This window comes from Mytilus trossulus, chromosome 14 (genome assembly GCF_036588685.1).
Source record: "Mytilus trossulus isolate FHL-02 chromosome 14, PNRI_Mtr1.1.1.hap1, whole genome shotgun sequence".
NCBI lineage: Eukaryota > Metazoa > Mollusca > Bivalvia > Mytilida > Mytilidae > Mytilus > Mytilus trossulus.
In genome coordinates this window covers 18806147-18824203 of record NC_086386.1, presented here as the reverse complement: position 1 = coordinate 18824203, position 18057 = coordinate 18806147, and the positions used below count along the sequence as shown (strand labels likewise).

Genomic DNA, 18057 nt, shown 5'->3' with positions numbered 1-18057 from the left:
ACCCCATGCCCTTCTCCTCAAATAAGGGTGGATATTACCTTTATCGGGACTCTAGGATAGGGTGTTTTTATGGTCGGGAATTAGGGATGGACCCTTTTGACATCCAGGAATTCTTTTTCAAATTTCTGGGTTTTAATCTATTTTAATTTTGGGACCTCAGGATTTCGGCATCAGGACCCCTCCTACCCCCTCACAAATGCATGGTAGCTCCCTCCGACAATAAAATGTTAACCAAATAAATAATAATCCATGGACACAATGCTTCTTTTAGAAGATCTTCGTATCAAATTGATTAAATCAAAACTAAATTGTCTCCACAATACTTTTTGTTTAAAATTAAATGAAATAAACTATGGCCTTAGTATACGTAATACCCGTAGCAATGTAAAAATAGGTTACGAATAATTTATAATTTGATAATTGCTGTCATATATTTTGAAGTGTAATTGAATATTTTATTGCATGATTTTAATATATTCATGTAAAAAGTAAGAAGCTACCGAGGGGGAAAATCAACCACCAGTGCACCATTTACATCATTTACATATTACGGAACAAAGTCAAAGAGACAAAGAAGAAAAAAACGTCTGATTGTACAGTCCAAAAAACTCTACACAATTTTTTTGTTTCATAATTCATATTAATAAAAAGTTTTACTTTCTAGTATCTTTCCAACCTTTATCCTGACACTGAGGTGTATAGTCCAAATAATTATGACGTTTTGAAAGGCTATTATAATTGTTTTCTTTGACGCTTTACATCGTCGATGTAAGGCGTCAAAGAAAAAAAATATAATAGCCTTTCAAGATGTCATAATTATTTGGACTATGAGGTGTAGAAAATTAACGGGTGTCTTCTATTCCGTCCGCAATTTTAGGAAAAGTAAATTCTATATTTAGAATCATAGTTCAAACTAAAACTACACATGTATGATATAAATAGAACATTACATTTTCGCTTTATCAAATTTAAATTTCAAAGGGATAGCAAATTTGTTATTTTTCTTTTGTTGTGCTTTTGTCATGTTTGTGTATCTTTCCGATATTTTTGATCAAATGCAATTTTGAAATAAATATAAAACGAAAGTGTGGTGTTATTGCAAGTTACAAGTAAAAATGTTTCTTCTCAAGTCTCATTTCAAATTATTACTGAATAGAGTAATCATTCTCTATAATAATAAGGGCCCCAAAAATAATGTTAAACTTGTAACTGCCGTGCTTGTACCTAAAAACCAGTTGTGTCTATTTTTCATGAGAGAGAACATCAAAAGTTCAATATAAGATAAAAACTTAATTCACATAGTTTTTTCACTGCCCCCTCTTCTTAACTTAATTTGGGAAAAAATTATTTACCGATATTGTTATGTGTAAAATCGATTTAAAATTAACAAAACTTGCAGCAATGTTACCCCCTCCCCCTTTTCCCTTTTCCACCCCAAAATTGTTTGCAATTGATTTAGTTGTTTTTTTCCTACATCGATTTTTTGATGTCGTCCCTAACCTCTGCAGAAATACTAAAAAAAATCTATGTTTAACGAACTTGATTTCACAGAATAAGGATTTAGCACAGTCAGCTCTATTTCATCTCTCATGAGCCGTGTTTTTTTGCATCAATGGTTTTTGTCGTTAAGTTTTGAATTGTATATTTTTGAATCTGTAGATCAAAAAATTGACAATCAAGATCATGTAAAGCATCTTCCAACCTTAACATGTTTAAAGCTTCCGCACTGTCCCTATGTATCATGTATAATTATGGCGTGTCATGCTTTTAATTTCAACAGCTCGTATCTCAAATCAAAAAACAGTTCTTTTTTTTGCCCCTGCAACTGAAAGTCGGGGGAATGAGGGGGTGGGGGGGGGGGGGGGGGGGGGGGGGGTATTGTTTTACCCGTCCATCTGTCCTTTCGTCCGTCCCATTATTGGTATATAGTTATTAGGCATAACTCCTCCTACTGTTTGATTCCCAGGAAGTTTTCACTTTGCTGTCTGTTGAGTAGTTAATTAAGTACGTACACTGCGCTTCGATAAAAAACGATTCCTTTTTTCAAAAATTGTGTGTGACTTCATGTCCATTATGTATTCTGTGTGCATTGAATGGGTTGACATGCCATAAAATGTGTCTATATTATTATATGGTCGATTACAGCTTGTGTAATATAATTTTTAAAAATAAATATGAATTCATAACTACATAAAAGTAAAGGCCCGTTCAAGTGTTTCTTACAAAAAAACACAATTATTGTCCTTGAGGTCAAAGTTCAAGGTCACATGAAGGTCAAAATATTAAGAAGGCACACCATCTCATGATAATACATCCACATGCCAAAGATTTAAGGGCCTTACTAAGGCCTAGGTCAAAAGGTGAAGAATTTATGGCCTACATGGTTGTGTTTTTTTCACGCAAAAAAACCAACAACATAAAGCTGACCTTGAGGTCACATTTGATGGTCACAAAAAGGTCATCATGATGCAAGACACTTAATCCTGTGATGATACATCCACATGCCAAATAGCATAGGCCTAGTTCAAAAGAAAAAAAAATTATGGCCATTATGTACTTTTTAAATAGATTTGGCTCTGATTTAATGAACCAATTTGAGGGTGGGGCGTAATTTAAACTTAAATACCAAAAAAACTAACGGTTAAATTTTAAAAAAAAAATTGCAAGAACAACCGACTAGTATAGCACTCCAAATGCTTAGTTTTATGAAAAAATTAAACGACACATTTTTTTTCAAAAAAAAATTTCTTCTTCAAATACTTGAAGCACTGCATTTATTTTTCGGTGCTGATTCTGATACCCACTTCTGAAGTTCTGGATTTTTTTTTAATCCGGAATAAAAAAAACTGATATTCACCTCATTATAAGTTATGCTATTGTCAATTTAGGATCAAATTTTTAAAATTTTAACAAATTCAACCCTGTACCCATATTTCTGAAACTTCCAAATTTGGCCCATATTAGTATGTAAAAGATGCTATATTTGAGTTGCCAAATCTTTTAAACCTATGGTTAAAATCTTTTAAAATATTTACAAGATGTTAAGGTTGGCCTAGTTTATCAATGAAAAGAAATAAGAAAAATTAAACGACAGGAACTTTTTGGGGTATAGTGTTGGGTACCCCCTTAATACCCTGTTACTTATTCGCTCCTTATTCGCTTTTAATGCGCGGGATATACGTTGCACCTTTAAATAAATCGTTTTTTAATTGTTTTCATGTCTCTTGTGGTAACAATGTGTTCTTAGAGATGAAATGACCCTATTAGCGCGCATGTACTCGTTACAGCGCTCGGTTTATACCCTGTTACCTTTTCGTTACCTATTCACTTGTAATACGTTTGTTGTACGTTGCACCTTTTGGAAAAGGATTTTCAATTGGATCCATGTCTCTGGTGGTAACAATGTGTTCTTAAAGATGAAATGACCCTATTAACGAGCATGCACCCGTTCCAGCGCTCGGTAAATAACCTGTTACTTATTCGTTACTTATTCACTTTTAATGCGCAGGGTATACGTTGTCTGAGCGCTGGAACGGGTACATAGGCGCAAATAGGGTTATTTCATTTTTAAGAATACATTGTTACCACCAGAGACATGAACACAATTGAAAATCCGTTTCTTAAAGTTGCAACGTATTACAAACGTATTATAAACGAATAAGTATCGAATAGGTAACAGGGTATTAGCCGAGCGCTGTAAATGGTTCATACGCGCTAATAGGGGTATTTCATCTATAAGAACACATTCTCACCACCAGAGACATGAAAACAATTACAAAACGATTTATTTCAAGGTGCAACGTATACCCCGCGCATTAAAAGCGAATAAGGAACGAATAGGTAACAGGGTTTTATCCGAGCGCTGGAACGAGTACATATGCGCTAATAGGGGTATTTCATCTATAAGAACACATTCTTACCACCAGAGATATGAAATATATTGAAAATATTTTTTCTAAAAGGTGCAACGTACAACAAACGTATTAAAAGCAAATAAGTAACGAATAGGTAACGAAAAGGTCAGAGGGTATTATCCGAGCACTGGAACGGGTACGTCATGCGCGCTAATAGGGTAATTTCATCTATAAGAACACATTGTTACCACCAGAGACACGGACACAATTGAAAATCCTTTTCTAAAAGGTGCAACGTACAACAAACGTATTAAAAGCGAATAAGTAACGAATATTTAACAGGGTATTATCCGAACGCTAGAACGGGTACAAATGCGCTTATATAGTTATATCACCTTTAAGAACCCAAATCTACCACCAGAGACAACAAACCAATTAAAAATCATGTTTTAAAAGGTGCAACGTATGATACACGTATTACAAGCGAAAAATAAGCGAGTGATGGAACGAATTTAACAAGGTAATAGCATGTCCAGAAATGATGTACACCCTGCTTACATGTTTAACCCCACCAAATTATGTTAGTATGTGCCTGTCCCTAGACAAGAGCCTGAAATTAAGTAGTTATCGTATGTTTTTGTGTTACTTATTTGTTGTCCGTTTATTTTTTTGTATATGAAATACGGCCGTCAGTTTTGTTGTTTGAATTGTGTGAGGTTGTCATGTCTGGGACTTTTATAGGTGACTACACGATTTGGGCTATGCTCATTGTTGAAGGCCGTACAGTGACCTATAGTTGATAATATCTGTGTCATTTTGGTTTATTGTGGAGTGTTGTCTCATTGGGTATCATACCACATCTTCTTTTTTATGCAAGCGCTAACACGGTGATTTCATCCCGTCGAACCAAGATCCGTCTTCAAACATACGGACATAAAGCAGTTAGAAGGTAGAACGTATAAAAAACAAATAAGGAACAAATGCGTATCGAACATGAAGTAAAAGGATCGGTTGAGCACAAACACATATAAATAGGTCATAAAAAGATCATTTTACCTCAACAAATTTAGAACTATTACCAGATATAAGCGTATTAACAACTAGATTTGTAATGGCTAGCAATAACGGATGGCACCCTTCCCCCTATTGCCAGGTGAGCGGCAGCCATTTTGACAATTCCAAAGTCAAAGAGAGCATCTACAGAAGTCTAGTAACATTTTTACAAAGTTCCATAAGTTTGAACATTTAAATTTTTTGGAAATTTTTGCTGTTTCCATGGTTTCGGCGGCCGTTTTGAAAATTCCAACTGCAAAATCCAACTCTGCCTATGCCAGTTACCATTCCTGTAAAAAGTTTCATCCAGTTTGCTGAAAATTCTTTTTTTTTTATTTTTGACCTTTTTGCATTGTTTCCATGGTAACAAGACCTATTTTGGAAATTCCAACTCCAAATGCCACATCTTCCAATGTTGCTAATCATCACTGTGAACTTTCATGAAGTTTTGAGCATTTTGAGAATTTTGAAAATTTTGGGGTAGTTTCCCTGGCAACATAGTAGTTCCACTGATCGCCAAAATCATCCATCACCTGTATAAAGTGGGCACCTATAGTCCGGCGGCTTTGTGAAAAATTGTGCACATCCTGTTACAAGCATGAAATTTGGCATATACCTTCCTTAACTATTACTCTTCTATTTCAGATAGGGAGGCATTTGAAAAAAATGTCTCACTTCCGGTAAAATCCAAAATGGCGGACGTCATACTTAAATCAGCCCAATATTGAAGGCTAGCGTGTAAAAATGTGTTATTATCATGCTACTATCATAATATTTGGTACAGACCTTTGTTTTTTACTACTTTTGGATAAATTAGATAGATAAGATGTCTTCAGAAACCCCACTTCCGGTTAAAATCAAACATGGCGGACATTGTACTTAAATAAGCTCATTTTTTAGGGAGGGTAATTGAAATGTGTTTTAACGTATTGGTACTATCATTACATTGTGAAGGAACCTTTCTTTGGTGCTTCTGATGGCTAGAATGTATAAGACATATGTCTAGAAAAACACTTACTTCCGGTAATAACCAAAATGGGAGACATAGAAATATCATTTACTTATTCAAATTTCAACTATTTTCAAAAGAAAAGAAATTGATTTCATTTTATGTTGGTCATTAAACTTTTGGCTTTAAGTTATCCCAAAAACCACTTATTCTAGCATGTTGTAAATGTTAAGATATAAAGGTGACACTTCCGGTAAAAATATGACGTAAATTTCAAAGATGAGTTCTCAATCTATTTATTCGATGTAGAGTTTTGGATAGATTGATTAAAACAAAACAAAATCACTATAGTATTAAAAAATATTTAAAATTACTACTATTTGGCCAAGAATACATGTTTATTCACAGTCACCACCACATGCACACATCGCAGTGCATGGTATACCCGGTTTTCTACATTAAAAATAACCGCGGCATCCTTTTTTACATCCATAATGTACAAACCTGTACAAGCTTCTGAAAAAATGATGAGGTCTCAGAAAGATTTTTTTTAAAGGGACCCCCTTTGTCTCTTCCCATTCCATTAATAACTAGACTAGGTAGCATAAGAGTCAATCTCAAGCTTGTCTCACTAAGCACATGCTTGAAAAGACTAGGTCAAGTCGTGGGAATAGCCTCACTTATAATGAGCTTTCCATTTTGTTAAAAAATTGTCTTTCTTGCTTGAACTTCGTTAATCATGTAAGTTACATCTGATAAGTTTGTGCGATCTTACAGTAAAACCCCGGTGCCAAGGCTGATCAATCATCATTCTTAATGTTAAAGTCACATCTTGAAATACCATCAATGTCTCCCACACAGTCTTTTTTTCCTTTTAAAGCAAAGAGAGAACCGTATCACAACCGGTAAAGGTATGGGTCAGAAATAGGTGTGTGTGATCACTCATTGCCTAGTGCATTTGAAAGGCCATTGATAGATATTAATCCAAAGATTTTTGCCCTCCCAAACACAATCCAAAGTTTGTCTGCCCCTATGTAACAGAATAGCGAAATAGTATTGACAGCATCATCAGTGACTGTTCATCATGACTCGTTTAAGTTCGTGTTTCACTGCATCAGACACATGCACCATGATTTAAGTGTCAGTCTCTTTATGTGAACATGGTGCTACACTTAAAATACATCACGTGGTGGATAAGATAGAATATCCTGAGCATTTGTTGCTACAACTTCCATACTCATCAAAGACTTCATCCACTCTTGTTACAGTTTCAAGGTATTTTGTTAAGGTGAGGACATAATACCCAATCATCATACTCGTTCGGAAACACTTTTAAACTGTAACAACAGTGGATGTAGTGTCAGATGTGAACATAGGCAATACTGGTAGTTTGAAAGCTTCTAAAAGAAGCAGAGCAACATTTAGGGGAAAGGGAATACACAGACGAATCCAGGATTAAAAACATCCTCAAAATTGGCAAAGTTTTCTGAGAGATGACGACAGTAAGAAAGAACTTTTAAGTTTTCATTCACAGCAGCTTGCTCAATACAATTTTGAGTACAAGGTAGTTGAAGCAACAAATGCTCAGGATGTTCAGTGTTATCCAACACTTGATGATGTTTCAAGTTTAGCACCATGTTTACACGAAGAGGCTGACACTAGAATCAAGATCGATGTGTCTGATGCGGTGAAACACAGACTTAAATGAGTCATGACTCAAACAGATGCTGATGTGATTGCTGTTTCGCTATTCCGTGACATAGGGGCAGACAAACTTTGGTTTGCATTTGGAAGGGGAAAAGTATAAGATATATATTAATCAATGACCTTTCAAATGCACTAGGCATTAAAAGATAACACGTTTGCTGGAAAAGGAACTGCGTTGGTGACATTAATGGAGTTTGAAGATGTGACTATAGCATTAATAATGATGATTGACCAATATGGATTTGATAAGTTTAATGTCATTGAAAACAATACGTGGTTTTGTTGTAAGATCGTAAAAAAGAAACAGATTTGGTTAACAAGGCAAGAAAATATGTGTTTTTGGAATTTAACGATGTGAGAAACAATACCACAGTCTTTGTAAATGTTGGAAATCAGCTCTCCGATTGTGAATTGCGGCCTAACGAGTATGCTGATTGGGTATTATGTCCTTACCTTAATAAAATACCTTGAAACTGAAATACGAGTGGATGAAGTCTTGGATGCGTCTGGTAGTTATAGCAACAAATGGTCAGGATATTCTATCTTATCCACCACGTGATGTATTTCAAGTTCACCACCAAGTTCACATTCAGAGGCAGACACTAAAATCATGGTGCATGTGTCTGATGCAGTCAAACACGAACTTAAACGAGTCATGATTCGAACAGTCGTTAATGAAGATGCTGTCATTACTGTTTCGCTATTCTGTCACATAGGGGTAGACTAACTATAGATAGTGTTTGGGAGGGCAAAAGACTTGTGGATTAATATATATCTATCAATGGCCTTTGAAATGCACTAGGCAATGAGTGATCTGAGTGATCTGACCCACTTATTGTTATCCATGCCTTTACCTGTTGTGATATGGTTCTCTCTTTGCTTGAAAGGGAAAAAAAGACTATGTAGGAAACATTGATTGCATTTGAAGATGTGACTTTAACAAAAAGAAAGATGATTAATCAGACTAAATCACCGGGGTTTTACTGTAAGATCGCACAAGCTTAAAAAGTGGGTATAACATTGTTAACGAAGCAAAAAAATAACTATTTGCGCAAAAGGGAAGGCTTTTTGATGCTATCCCTCAACTTGGTCATGTCTTTTCCAGCATGTAAATCATGCCATATACTTAGGTAGGTTTTTAGGGAGACGAGCTTGGGATTGGCTCTTATGCTACCCACTCAAGGCGAAGACAAAGAGGATAGCTTTTTAAAAACTCTTTTTGAAGCCTCATCATTTTGTCAGAATCTTGTACATTGTGGCTGTAAGAAAGGATACCGCGGTTATTTTTAATGTAGAAAATCGGGTATCCCATGCACTGCGATGTGTGCATGTCATGGTGACTGTGAATAAAAATGTATTCTTGGCCAAATAATAGTAACTTAAAATATTTTTTAGTATTATGGTGATTTTATTTTGTTTTAATCAATCTATCCAAACTCCACATCGAGGAAATAGATTGAGAACTCATCTTTGAAATTTACGTCATATTTTTACCGGAAGTGTGAACTTTATATCTAAACATTAACAACATGCTAGAATAAGTGGTTTTGGGGATAACTTTAAGCCAAAAGTTTAATGACCAGCACAAAATAAAATCATTTTCTTTACATTTTGAAAAAAGTTGAAAATTTGAATAAAAAAATGATATTTCTATGTCCGCCATTTTAGATATTTAAAGAAGTAAGGGTTTTTAAGACATATGTCTTATACATTGTATCCATCAGAAGCACCAAAGAAAGAATCCTTTACAATGTAATGATATTAGCAATACGTTATAACACATTTCAATTACCCTCCCTAAAAAATAAGCTTATTTAAGTACAATGTCCGCCATATTGGATTTTAACCGGAAGTGGGGTTTCTGAAGACATCTTATCTATCTAATTTATCCAAAAGTAGTTAAAAAAAGGTCTGTACCAAATATTATGATAGTAGCATGATAATAACACATTTTTACACGCTAGCCTTCGATATTTGGCTGATTTAAGTATGACGTCCGCCATTTTGGATTTTACCGGAAGTGAGACATTTTTTTCAAATGCCTCCATATCTGAAATAAAAGAGTAATAGTTGAAGAAGGTTTTTGCCAAATTTCATGCTTGTAACAGGATGTGCACAATTCGTCTGAAATATGCTTGTAGCCGCCGGACTACATTGTTTTAAAATATGATGATTCTGAGTTGAAGCATATCCAAACAGTTCACCAAAACCAAAAACTGATTTTTTCACATTTGTGCCGTTTCCTTGGTAACGGCAGCCATATTAAACCATTCCATGCCATAATTAAAAAGGGGAAGGATATTAAAAATCAAATAAGTAACGAATAGGTAACGAATAGGGAATAGGGAATAGGTAACGAATAGGTAACGAATAGGGAATAGGGAATAGGTAACGAATAGGGAATAGGGAATAAGTAACAAACTTGAAGCCCATGAAAATCAGGAACATTCACGTATATCAAGTTTTTAACATATTTTCGTGATAAAGCTTTTCCTCAAGGAAAAATTATTTCTTCTTGTTAATTTCTTACATCGTTCCAAAATTTGTGTATCTTGTCTTTATATCTTTGTAGTAAAATCCTTCCATTACTTGTAACAAACAACAATTATAAAAGACAAAGAGATCACACTATAAGTAAGATAGAATTACCTGATATGGAAACGTAACTTATAACTGTTCTACCTGATCTGGACCACGATTCATTCTGTTGATAAACTGAAAAAAATGATAAAGGTCAGAGAACAACTTTTCTTGATCATGTTATCTTTCTTTACAATGTATGCTTCTTAAAAATTGAGAATGGAAATGGGGAATGTGTCAAAGAGACAACAACCCGACCATATAAAAAAAACAACAGCAGAAGGTCACCAACAGGTCTTCAATGTAGCGAGAAATTCCAGCACCCGGAGGCAACCTTCAGCTAGCCCCTAAACAAGGCTCCGTGTTGAAGGCCGTACTTTAACCTATAATGGTTTACTTTTTAAATTGTTACTTGGATGGAGAATTGTCTCATTGGCACTCACACCACATCTTCCTATATCTAGTTCAGTGATAATGAACGCCATACTAATTTCCAAATTGTACACAAGAAACTAAAATTAAAATAATACAAGCCTAACAAAGGCCAGAGGCTCCCGACCTCGGACGGGCGCAACAATTCTTTATTTGTGTAAATGTTTAGTGCAGTCGATCTATATACTTTCTCTTGATCTGCAATATTCAAAAATACAAAGCGTAGAACATGAAATGAACACTTAATTCAAAATCTGACAACAAAGTTAAATGAGGAACCGTATATCTTATGGTCCTTTCGATAGGATTTGATAATTTGCAGACCATAATATCTGTGTATAAAAATAATAACATCAGGGGACATTTTCCTAATCAGCTATGTGCTGTGTTTGTATTTGTAGAAATCAAAGAGTTACAAAGAAGAAGACGGACGTTTTTACTTTATTTCCAAAGAATTAGGAAGCCTTGCGTAGTGTTTCTAAACGGCGGAAACAGAAAACGGAACGGAAAACGGAAATATAAATATTATTATCTTTTCTTTTTCAAATTTGGGTTTTTATCTACAGGGTCATGTTTTATAAAGTATCACACATGTTTACATGCCAGAAAAAACAGGTATAAATTGAAAATAAACGATTTTAGAGCATAAATATAAAAAAAGAAGATGGAATATGATTGCTAATGAGACAACGTCCACAAGAGACCAATTGACACAAACAATAACAATTATAGGTCACCATACGGCCTTCAACAATGAGGAAAGCCCATATAGAATAATCAGCTATAAAAGACGCCGAAATGACAAATGTAAAACAATCCAAACGAGAAATCTAACGGCCTAAAAAATGAACGAAAAACAAATATGCTACAAATCAACAAACGACAGCCACTGAATAACAGGCTCGTGACATGGGACAGTCACATACATACAGAAGGAGGCGGGGATAAACATGTTAGCGGGATCAAAACCTTCCCCCTAAAGAATTGAAATAGTTGGCAGTACCGTCACATGATGAAACTGCATGTATGTTTTTGATGTATTTGACAATGTCATGATCATGAGTATGTCGTTCATACGATTCCGTGAAGTCTGGGGACATTAGCCTTGATTCTTAAGATAGGCTGTGAAGTAATAAACTTTTAAGGAAAGGCATTTCGTCGTTTTTTCGTTGATTTCTTTTTTATAATTTTATAATGGAAAGAAAACGTAAAAAAGTCCTAATGGAACAATGGTGTATGGACAACAAACCGATAAAGAACCACGGAAATGAGAATAGAAACTTGAATACACTTTTTTTTACAAAAAAAATTGACAAAATCACTCACTATACAATGCTTTTCTCACCCAATACAGTACTGAAGTACGTTGTTTGGAATTAAGGTAACGAATTAACACGATACTGAATGGAATATCTTCGGCCAATTTTCTAAGTAATTTATCACATTGGTACATTTGTATTTCAAGCGGGTTTTATTTTTACGTAATATTGATAAATTTACTCATTAAACAAAACCAATATCACCCGATTACTTTACTGAAGTACACTGTTTGGTATTATTTGGCTAATGTCCAATGAAGATAGTCACATTATTAATCAAGTAAGCAATTTAATAATAATCTAAATGTTGTTCGAAAACAACTATTAGAAACTTAGTGAGTTTACTGTATATAATTTACCGTAAAAAGACCGAGGCATAATTTAGATATTTATAAAGCTTCTCATTTTAAATGTAGGACCATGAAAGCACCAGGGGAAAAACCAGGATGTTTAAATTCAGTTTCCTATATTTTTTAGGATCACTGTATTTTTCAAAGTTGAAACATGATACATTTTATAAATACACATTCGTGTGTCTTTCTTGTCTTTTCGTTGTAATCATTGATTTAATTGTATTCAAATAATTGTAATCATTTTTTAATCATTGTACCAAATTTAACTTGTGATTATTCTGCCTGTAATGGGCGTCTTTAATTAACAATAAAAATATATTTGTATTTGTATTTGTATTTGATATTATTAGTAACCTAAATATACGATTTGCACAGTTCCTTAACCAAATTAGTCGTAGTCATGTTCTAGTCAAGGGTTTTCAAAATCAATTTGTCCACACGGCTTTAAATATAATGCCGCTTGCAGTAAGACTACATTGTATCTTCTCTAAAAATTCGTTCTTCCTCAAGTAGTCGTAAATTTACACTCATTTAGTATGCTGATTTACTATAGTTGAAAACATTAAAAGATGGGCGAAAGATAGCAAAGAACATTCAAACTCACAAGTCAAAAATATACTGACAACACACTGATGAGTCTTATGTAGACGAAACGCGCATCTGGCATACTAAATTATGATCCTAGTCCCCTTGATAAATTTTTACTGAAAAGACAAACAGAATTTAGATAAGCAATTGTACGCAAAACATAACGTATAAACTAAAGCTGAGCAGCTTGAACCACCATCAAAACCTGTGGGTGATCTCAGTTGCTCCTGAAGGGTAAACAGATCCAGCTTCACATGTGACACCCGTTAACATAGAAATTAATCTTTTTTCATGCAAACTAAAGGAATGTTGAAATTTATAAGTTACTTTTATTTCTAATTGGAAGTTTTTAAAGATTTTAATGCTTTATCAAGACAACTGAAAACTCATTCTTCTCTGTACTTTTTATGACGAAAATTATACTTTAATTGTAAGCAGATCCTGCTCTTTATGAATGTGGCACATGTCATGCTCCTATGTTGAAACTTCAGTTGTTTTACACATTGGAAGATTTAATGCACTCTGTTTTATGAAATAACTTTATTTTTTTCATATTGAGATTTGGCATATATATTTCTTAATGATAAAAAAGAAATCGTATACTTTAATATGCCAGCTATGCTGGCACTTATGGTAGAAGCATCGTTTTGGGACAAAGAACGATAACTCTTGCTAGACGACCCATCTGAAAAGTTTCGTCACTCTCGTTAAATCTCGTACGATTATTTTTTTTTAATGGCGGCCAAATTTAACGTTTTAACGCGATCTTGACTAAACGGAACAGATCGGAATAATTTCGATGTTAACTACGAGATTAATTTTTATTTGTTTGATAAAACAAGAATTCAGAAATTTTGGTAACTTGTGTGGCTTATAAATTTTTTTGATATTTTTGCTGTTTCCATGGTTTCGGCGGCCGTTTTGAAAATTCCAACTGCAAAATCCAACTCTGCCTATGCCAGTTACCATTCCTGTAAAAAGTTTCATCCAGTTTGCTGAAAATTCTTTTTTTTAAATTTTTGACCTTTTTGCATTGTTTCCATGGTAACAAGACCTATTTTGGAAATTCCAACTTGGAGCAATGGTGTATGGACAACAAACCGATAAAGAACCACGGAAATGAGAATAGAAACTTGAATACACTTTTTTTTACAAAAAAAATTGACAAAATCACTCACTAAACAATGCTTTTCTCACCCGATACAGTACTGAAGTACGTTGTTTGGAATTAAGGTAACGAATTAACACGATACTGAATGGAATATCTTCGGCCAATTTTCTAAGTAATTTATCACATTGGTACATTTGTATTTCAATCGGGTTTTATTTTTACGTAATATTGATAAATTTACTCATTAAACAAAACCAATATCACCCGATTACTTTACTGAAGTACACTGTTTGGTATTATTTGGCTAATGTCCAATGAAGATAGTCACATTATTAATCAAGTAAGCAATTTAATAATAATCTAAATGTTGTTCGAAAACAACTATTAGAAACTTAGTGAGTTTACTGTATATAATTTACCGTAAAAAGACCGAGGCATAATTTAGATATTTATAAAGCTTCTCATTTTAAATGTAGGACCATGAAAGCACCAGGGGAAAAACCAGGATGTTTAAATTCAGTTTCCTATATTTTTTAGGATCACTGTATTTTTCAAAGTTGAAACATGATACATTTTATAAATACACATTCGTGTGTCTTTCTTGTCTTTTCGTTGTAATCATTGATTTAATTGTATTCAAATAATTGTAATCATTTTTTAACCATTGTACCAAATTTAACTTGTGATTATTCTGCCTGTAATGGGCGCCTTTAATTAACAATAAAAATATATTTGTATTTGTATTTGTATTTGATATTATAAGTAACCTAAATATACGATTTGCACAGTTCCTTAACCAAATTAGTCGTAGTCATGTTCTAGTCAAGGGTTTTCAGAATCAATTTGTCCACACGGCTTTAATATAATGCCGCTTGCAGTAAGACTATCTTCTCTAAAAATTCGTTCTTCCTCAAGTAGTCGTGAATTTACACTAATTTAGTATGCTGATTTACTATAGTTGAAAACATTAAAAGATGGGCGAAAGATAGCAAAGAACATTCAAACTTACAAGTCAAAAATATACTGACAACACACTGATGAGTCTTATGTAGACGAAACGCGCATCTGGCATACTAAATTATGATCCTAGTACCCTTGATAAATATTTACTGAAAAGACAAACAGAATTTAGATAAGCAATTATACGCAAAACATAACGTATAAACTAAAGCTGAGCAGCTTGAACCGCCATCAAAACCTGTGGGTGATCTCAGTTGCTCCTGAAGGGTAAACAGATCCAGCTTCACATGTGACACCCGTTAAAATAGAAATGAATCTTTTTTCATGCAAACTAAAGGAATGTTGAAATTTATAAGTTACTTTTATTTCTAATTGGAAGTTTTTAAAGTTTTGAAAACTCATTCTTCTCTGTAAATTTTATGACGAAAATTATACATTAATTGTAAGCAGATCCTGCTCTTTATGAAGGTGGCACATGTCATGCTCCTATGTGGAAACTTCAGTTGTTTTACACATTGGAAGATTTAATGCACTCTGTTTTATGAAATAACTTTGTTTTTTTCATATTGAGATTTGGCATATATATTTCTTAATGATAAAAAAGAAATCGTATACTTTAATAAGATAATAATGCACCAACAAATAAATGGGAAATGTGTCAATATGACAAAAGTTATTCCCCCGCTTACTTAATATCATGTGAGATATATAAAAGGACATGTACTTGATATGAGTTTTTTGGTGATCTTTTTATCATATGCTTCAACAGTGGAGAAAAATAACAGATTCATATATTGATCCTTTTACGTGGTTCCCAAATAGAAGTTCAAAGACTGAAAAGTTCACCGACCTCGGACCCCAAATTTAGTACATTCGATATGACATCTTTCTATCATATGCCTGAACAGAGAAGAAAAACATTTTAAAATGTACGAATCGAAAATAAATCAACAATATACATAATGAACACTGTTTGGAAAAGATAACTTTTAAAAAAAAACTTTCTATATAATGTTTGAAACTTTAAAAAAATGCATTTATTTATTTTTTATTTTATTTCATTTTTCTTAAATATTTTACACAATATACTTTTTGATATCCAAATAATTGTTTTGTTCACTACTTTTTGATATCTAAATAATTGTTTTGTTCACTACTTTATTATGTTTGTTTCACAGAAAGGGTAGCATTGAGGTATATTTTCAGGAATTTGCTAAACGCTAATTTGATAAATATGGAATTTACGTTAATTAAATGCTATTATCATACAGTAAAAATTATATTTTATTTAGTCTAAGTAAATGATTAATTAATTTCTGTAATTCTTCGTGAATTTATCCCTTTCTGCACCCATTGTATAAACAAATGAAATCAACGTGTTATTCGTGGGTCTCATTGGGGTCTAAGCGTGACGCGGGATTGTCGATTTTTTGTAAGCGTGACACGTGAAAGTCAAATTATTGTGTCGTGAAAACGGGAAATGATGTCTTGCGGGACCCGGGAAATGACAAAAAATGAGAATCTGACAAAACAGTAAGCGGGATCCGGGATCGAAACCCCCCAATGAGACCCCCTTATTCGTTTGATCTCAGTTCATCATTCATTTGGTTAAAATCCGATTATGACGTCGCATTTTCTTGATTTCTTTTGAATTTCCTGTTGTGACGGCATGAAAAAAGGCGACCATGCCTGATGACTTCACATAGAAAGAACGCATATTTTTACAAGTCATTCGTAAAGAAGGAATAAGTTTGCCTGTATACTGTTTGAAAATCATTAGAGAAACAGATTTCATTACCAAATCTCGTGTTATATGATATTTTCCCACTCTCGACAGTTATATTTTAAATATTTAATGTCTCGAGTGGAGAAATATCGTATTACACTCGATACAGTGGTATAATCTATATATATATCACTCCGCAGATTTAACTAATGGCGATGTTTATGGTAAAATAAAGAAGATAACTACAAAATTGCGCGGTAGAACAGTAAACTTGAATACACCTTACCTTTCTGAACAAAAGGCAGTTCAATGTCGGAAACACTTTTTTCGCTGAAAGAATAAGTATACAAAATTGAAGAACGCGATACGAAAGAATATCTTTATAAAGGGTTTTAGATTTAGTTTGTCAGGCTAGATCTCCCTTTTTGCTCATGTCAGGTACTCTTTTAATGATTTGTTTTATATTAACATAAACAGTGCAAGTCGGCTTAAATTAAAACTAAACTTCAGTTAAAATAAGTGACTTATTATTGCGTTGTTAAATCTCTGTGTAAAGTATCCAATTCCTAGCAGCATCTACATATGGAATATATAAAAGGTTGATATATTCTAGATTTTCCATTTTAGACGGGTTGTTTTTTTGTCGAAGGATTCAGTTAAGAATGCGACTAAGGTCAATTTTTCTCGACGAACTTCTTACGATAGACTTTCAGACGTAGCATAGTGATGACGACTGTAATATATCGTTCTATGATCCTGCGTTCTATAAAGTGTTATTATAGTGATAGGTACAATTTGACTTTTTTTTTTTTTAATTTTGGTAATCCCTAATAAAAATATCTTTTATATGGTTTCTTTTGTTTGAGTTAATAATTAAAATTCTTAATTCTGTTTATACCTCAGATACATTTGTATAGGGAGGAGACCTTCAAATAAAAAAAACCCACATAATTATGTAATAAAAAACGAAATCTCGATAATGTAGAAACAATAAAAATTAGTTTAAGAAAACTGTTATTTACCCATTATATGATTGTTGGCAGCTATAATTCACATCTGATACATGTATTGATATACATTCGTAGTCTGAAAAGGAAATCAACATTTAATTATTCAATTGTTGAAATTTGTTGTTTTACATTTTGCTTTCCTTGAGTTTTATACTGGATATTCTTCAAAATAGCTGTTATATGCTCATCATTACAAATAATATCAGATGAACCAGAGAAAAGTTGAAACAATGTAATTGGAAGAATAACTCAAACCTAATCAGAACTCAACATTTCTGATTACATCCCTCTTTCACCCTCCAATCTAGGTATGTAGTTAAGAACATTTTGTGCGGTTTCATTTTTGCGTTTCAGATGGTTTATATTTGATATATCATGAGAATATTTACACTTGAAGACTATGATTTGTCAAAAC

The 18057-nt window shown here is 33.4% G+C and overlaps 1 protein-coding gene across 1 annotated transcript in view; it reads right to left on the bottom strand.

The window, feature by feature from the left end:
* LOC134697542 (ankyrin repeat and KH domain-containing protein 1-like) overlaps positions 1-18057 on the bottom strand; it is a 95685-nt gene that overhangs the window by 64707 nt on the left and 12921 nt on the right. Inside the window, exons 2-4 of the mRNA XM_063559822.1 lie at positions 17655-17718; positions 16919-16962; positions 10213-10278 (exon numbers count right to left, since the gene is read on the bottom strand). Of these exons, the coding sequence (XP_063415892.1) occupies positions 10213-10278; positions 16919-16962; positions 17655-17718 (174 nt within the window). The remainder of the gene's footprint in view (positions 1-10212; positions 10279-16918; positions 16963-17654; positions 17719-18057) is intronic.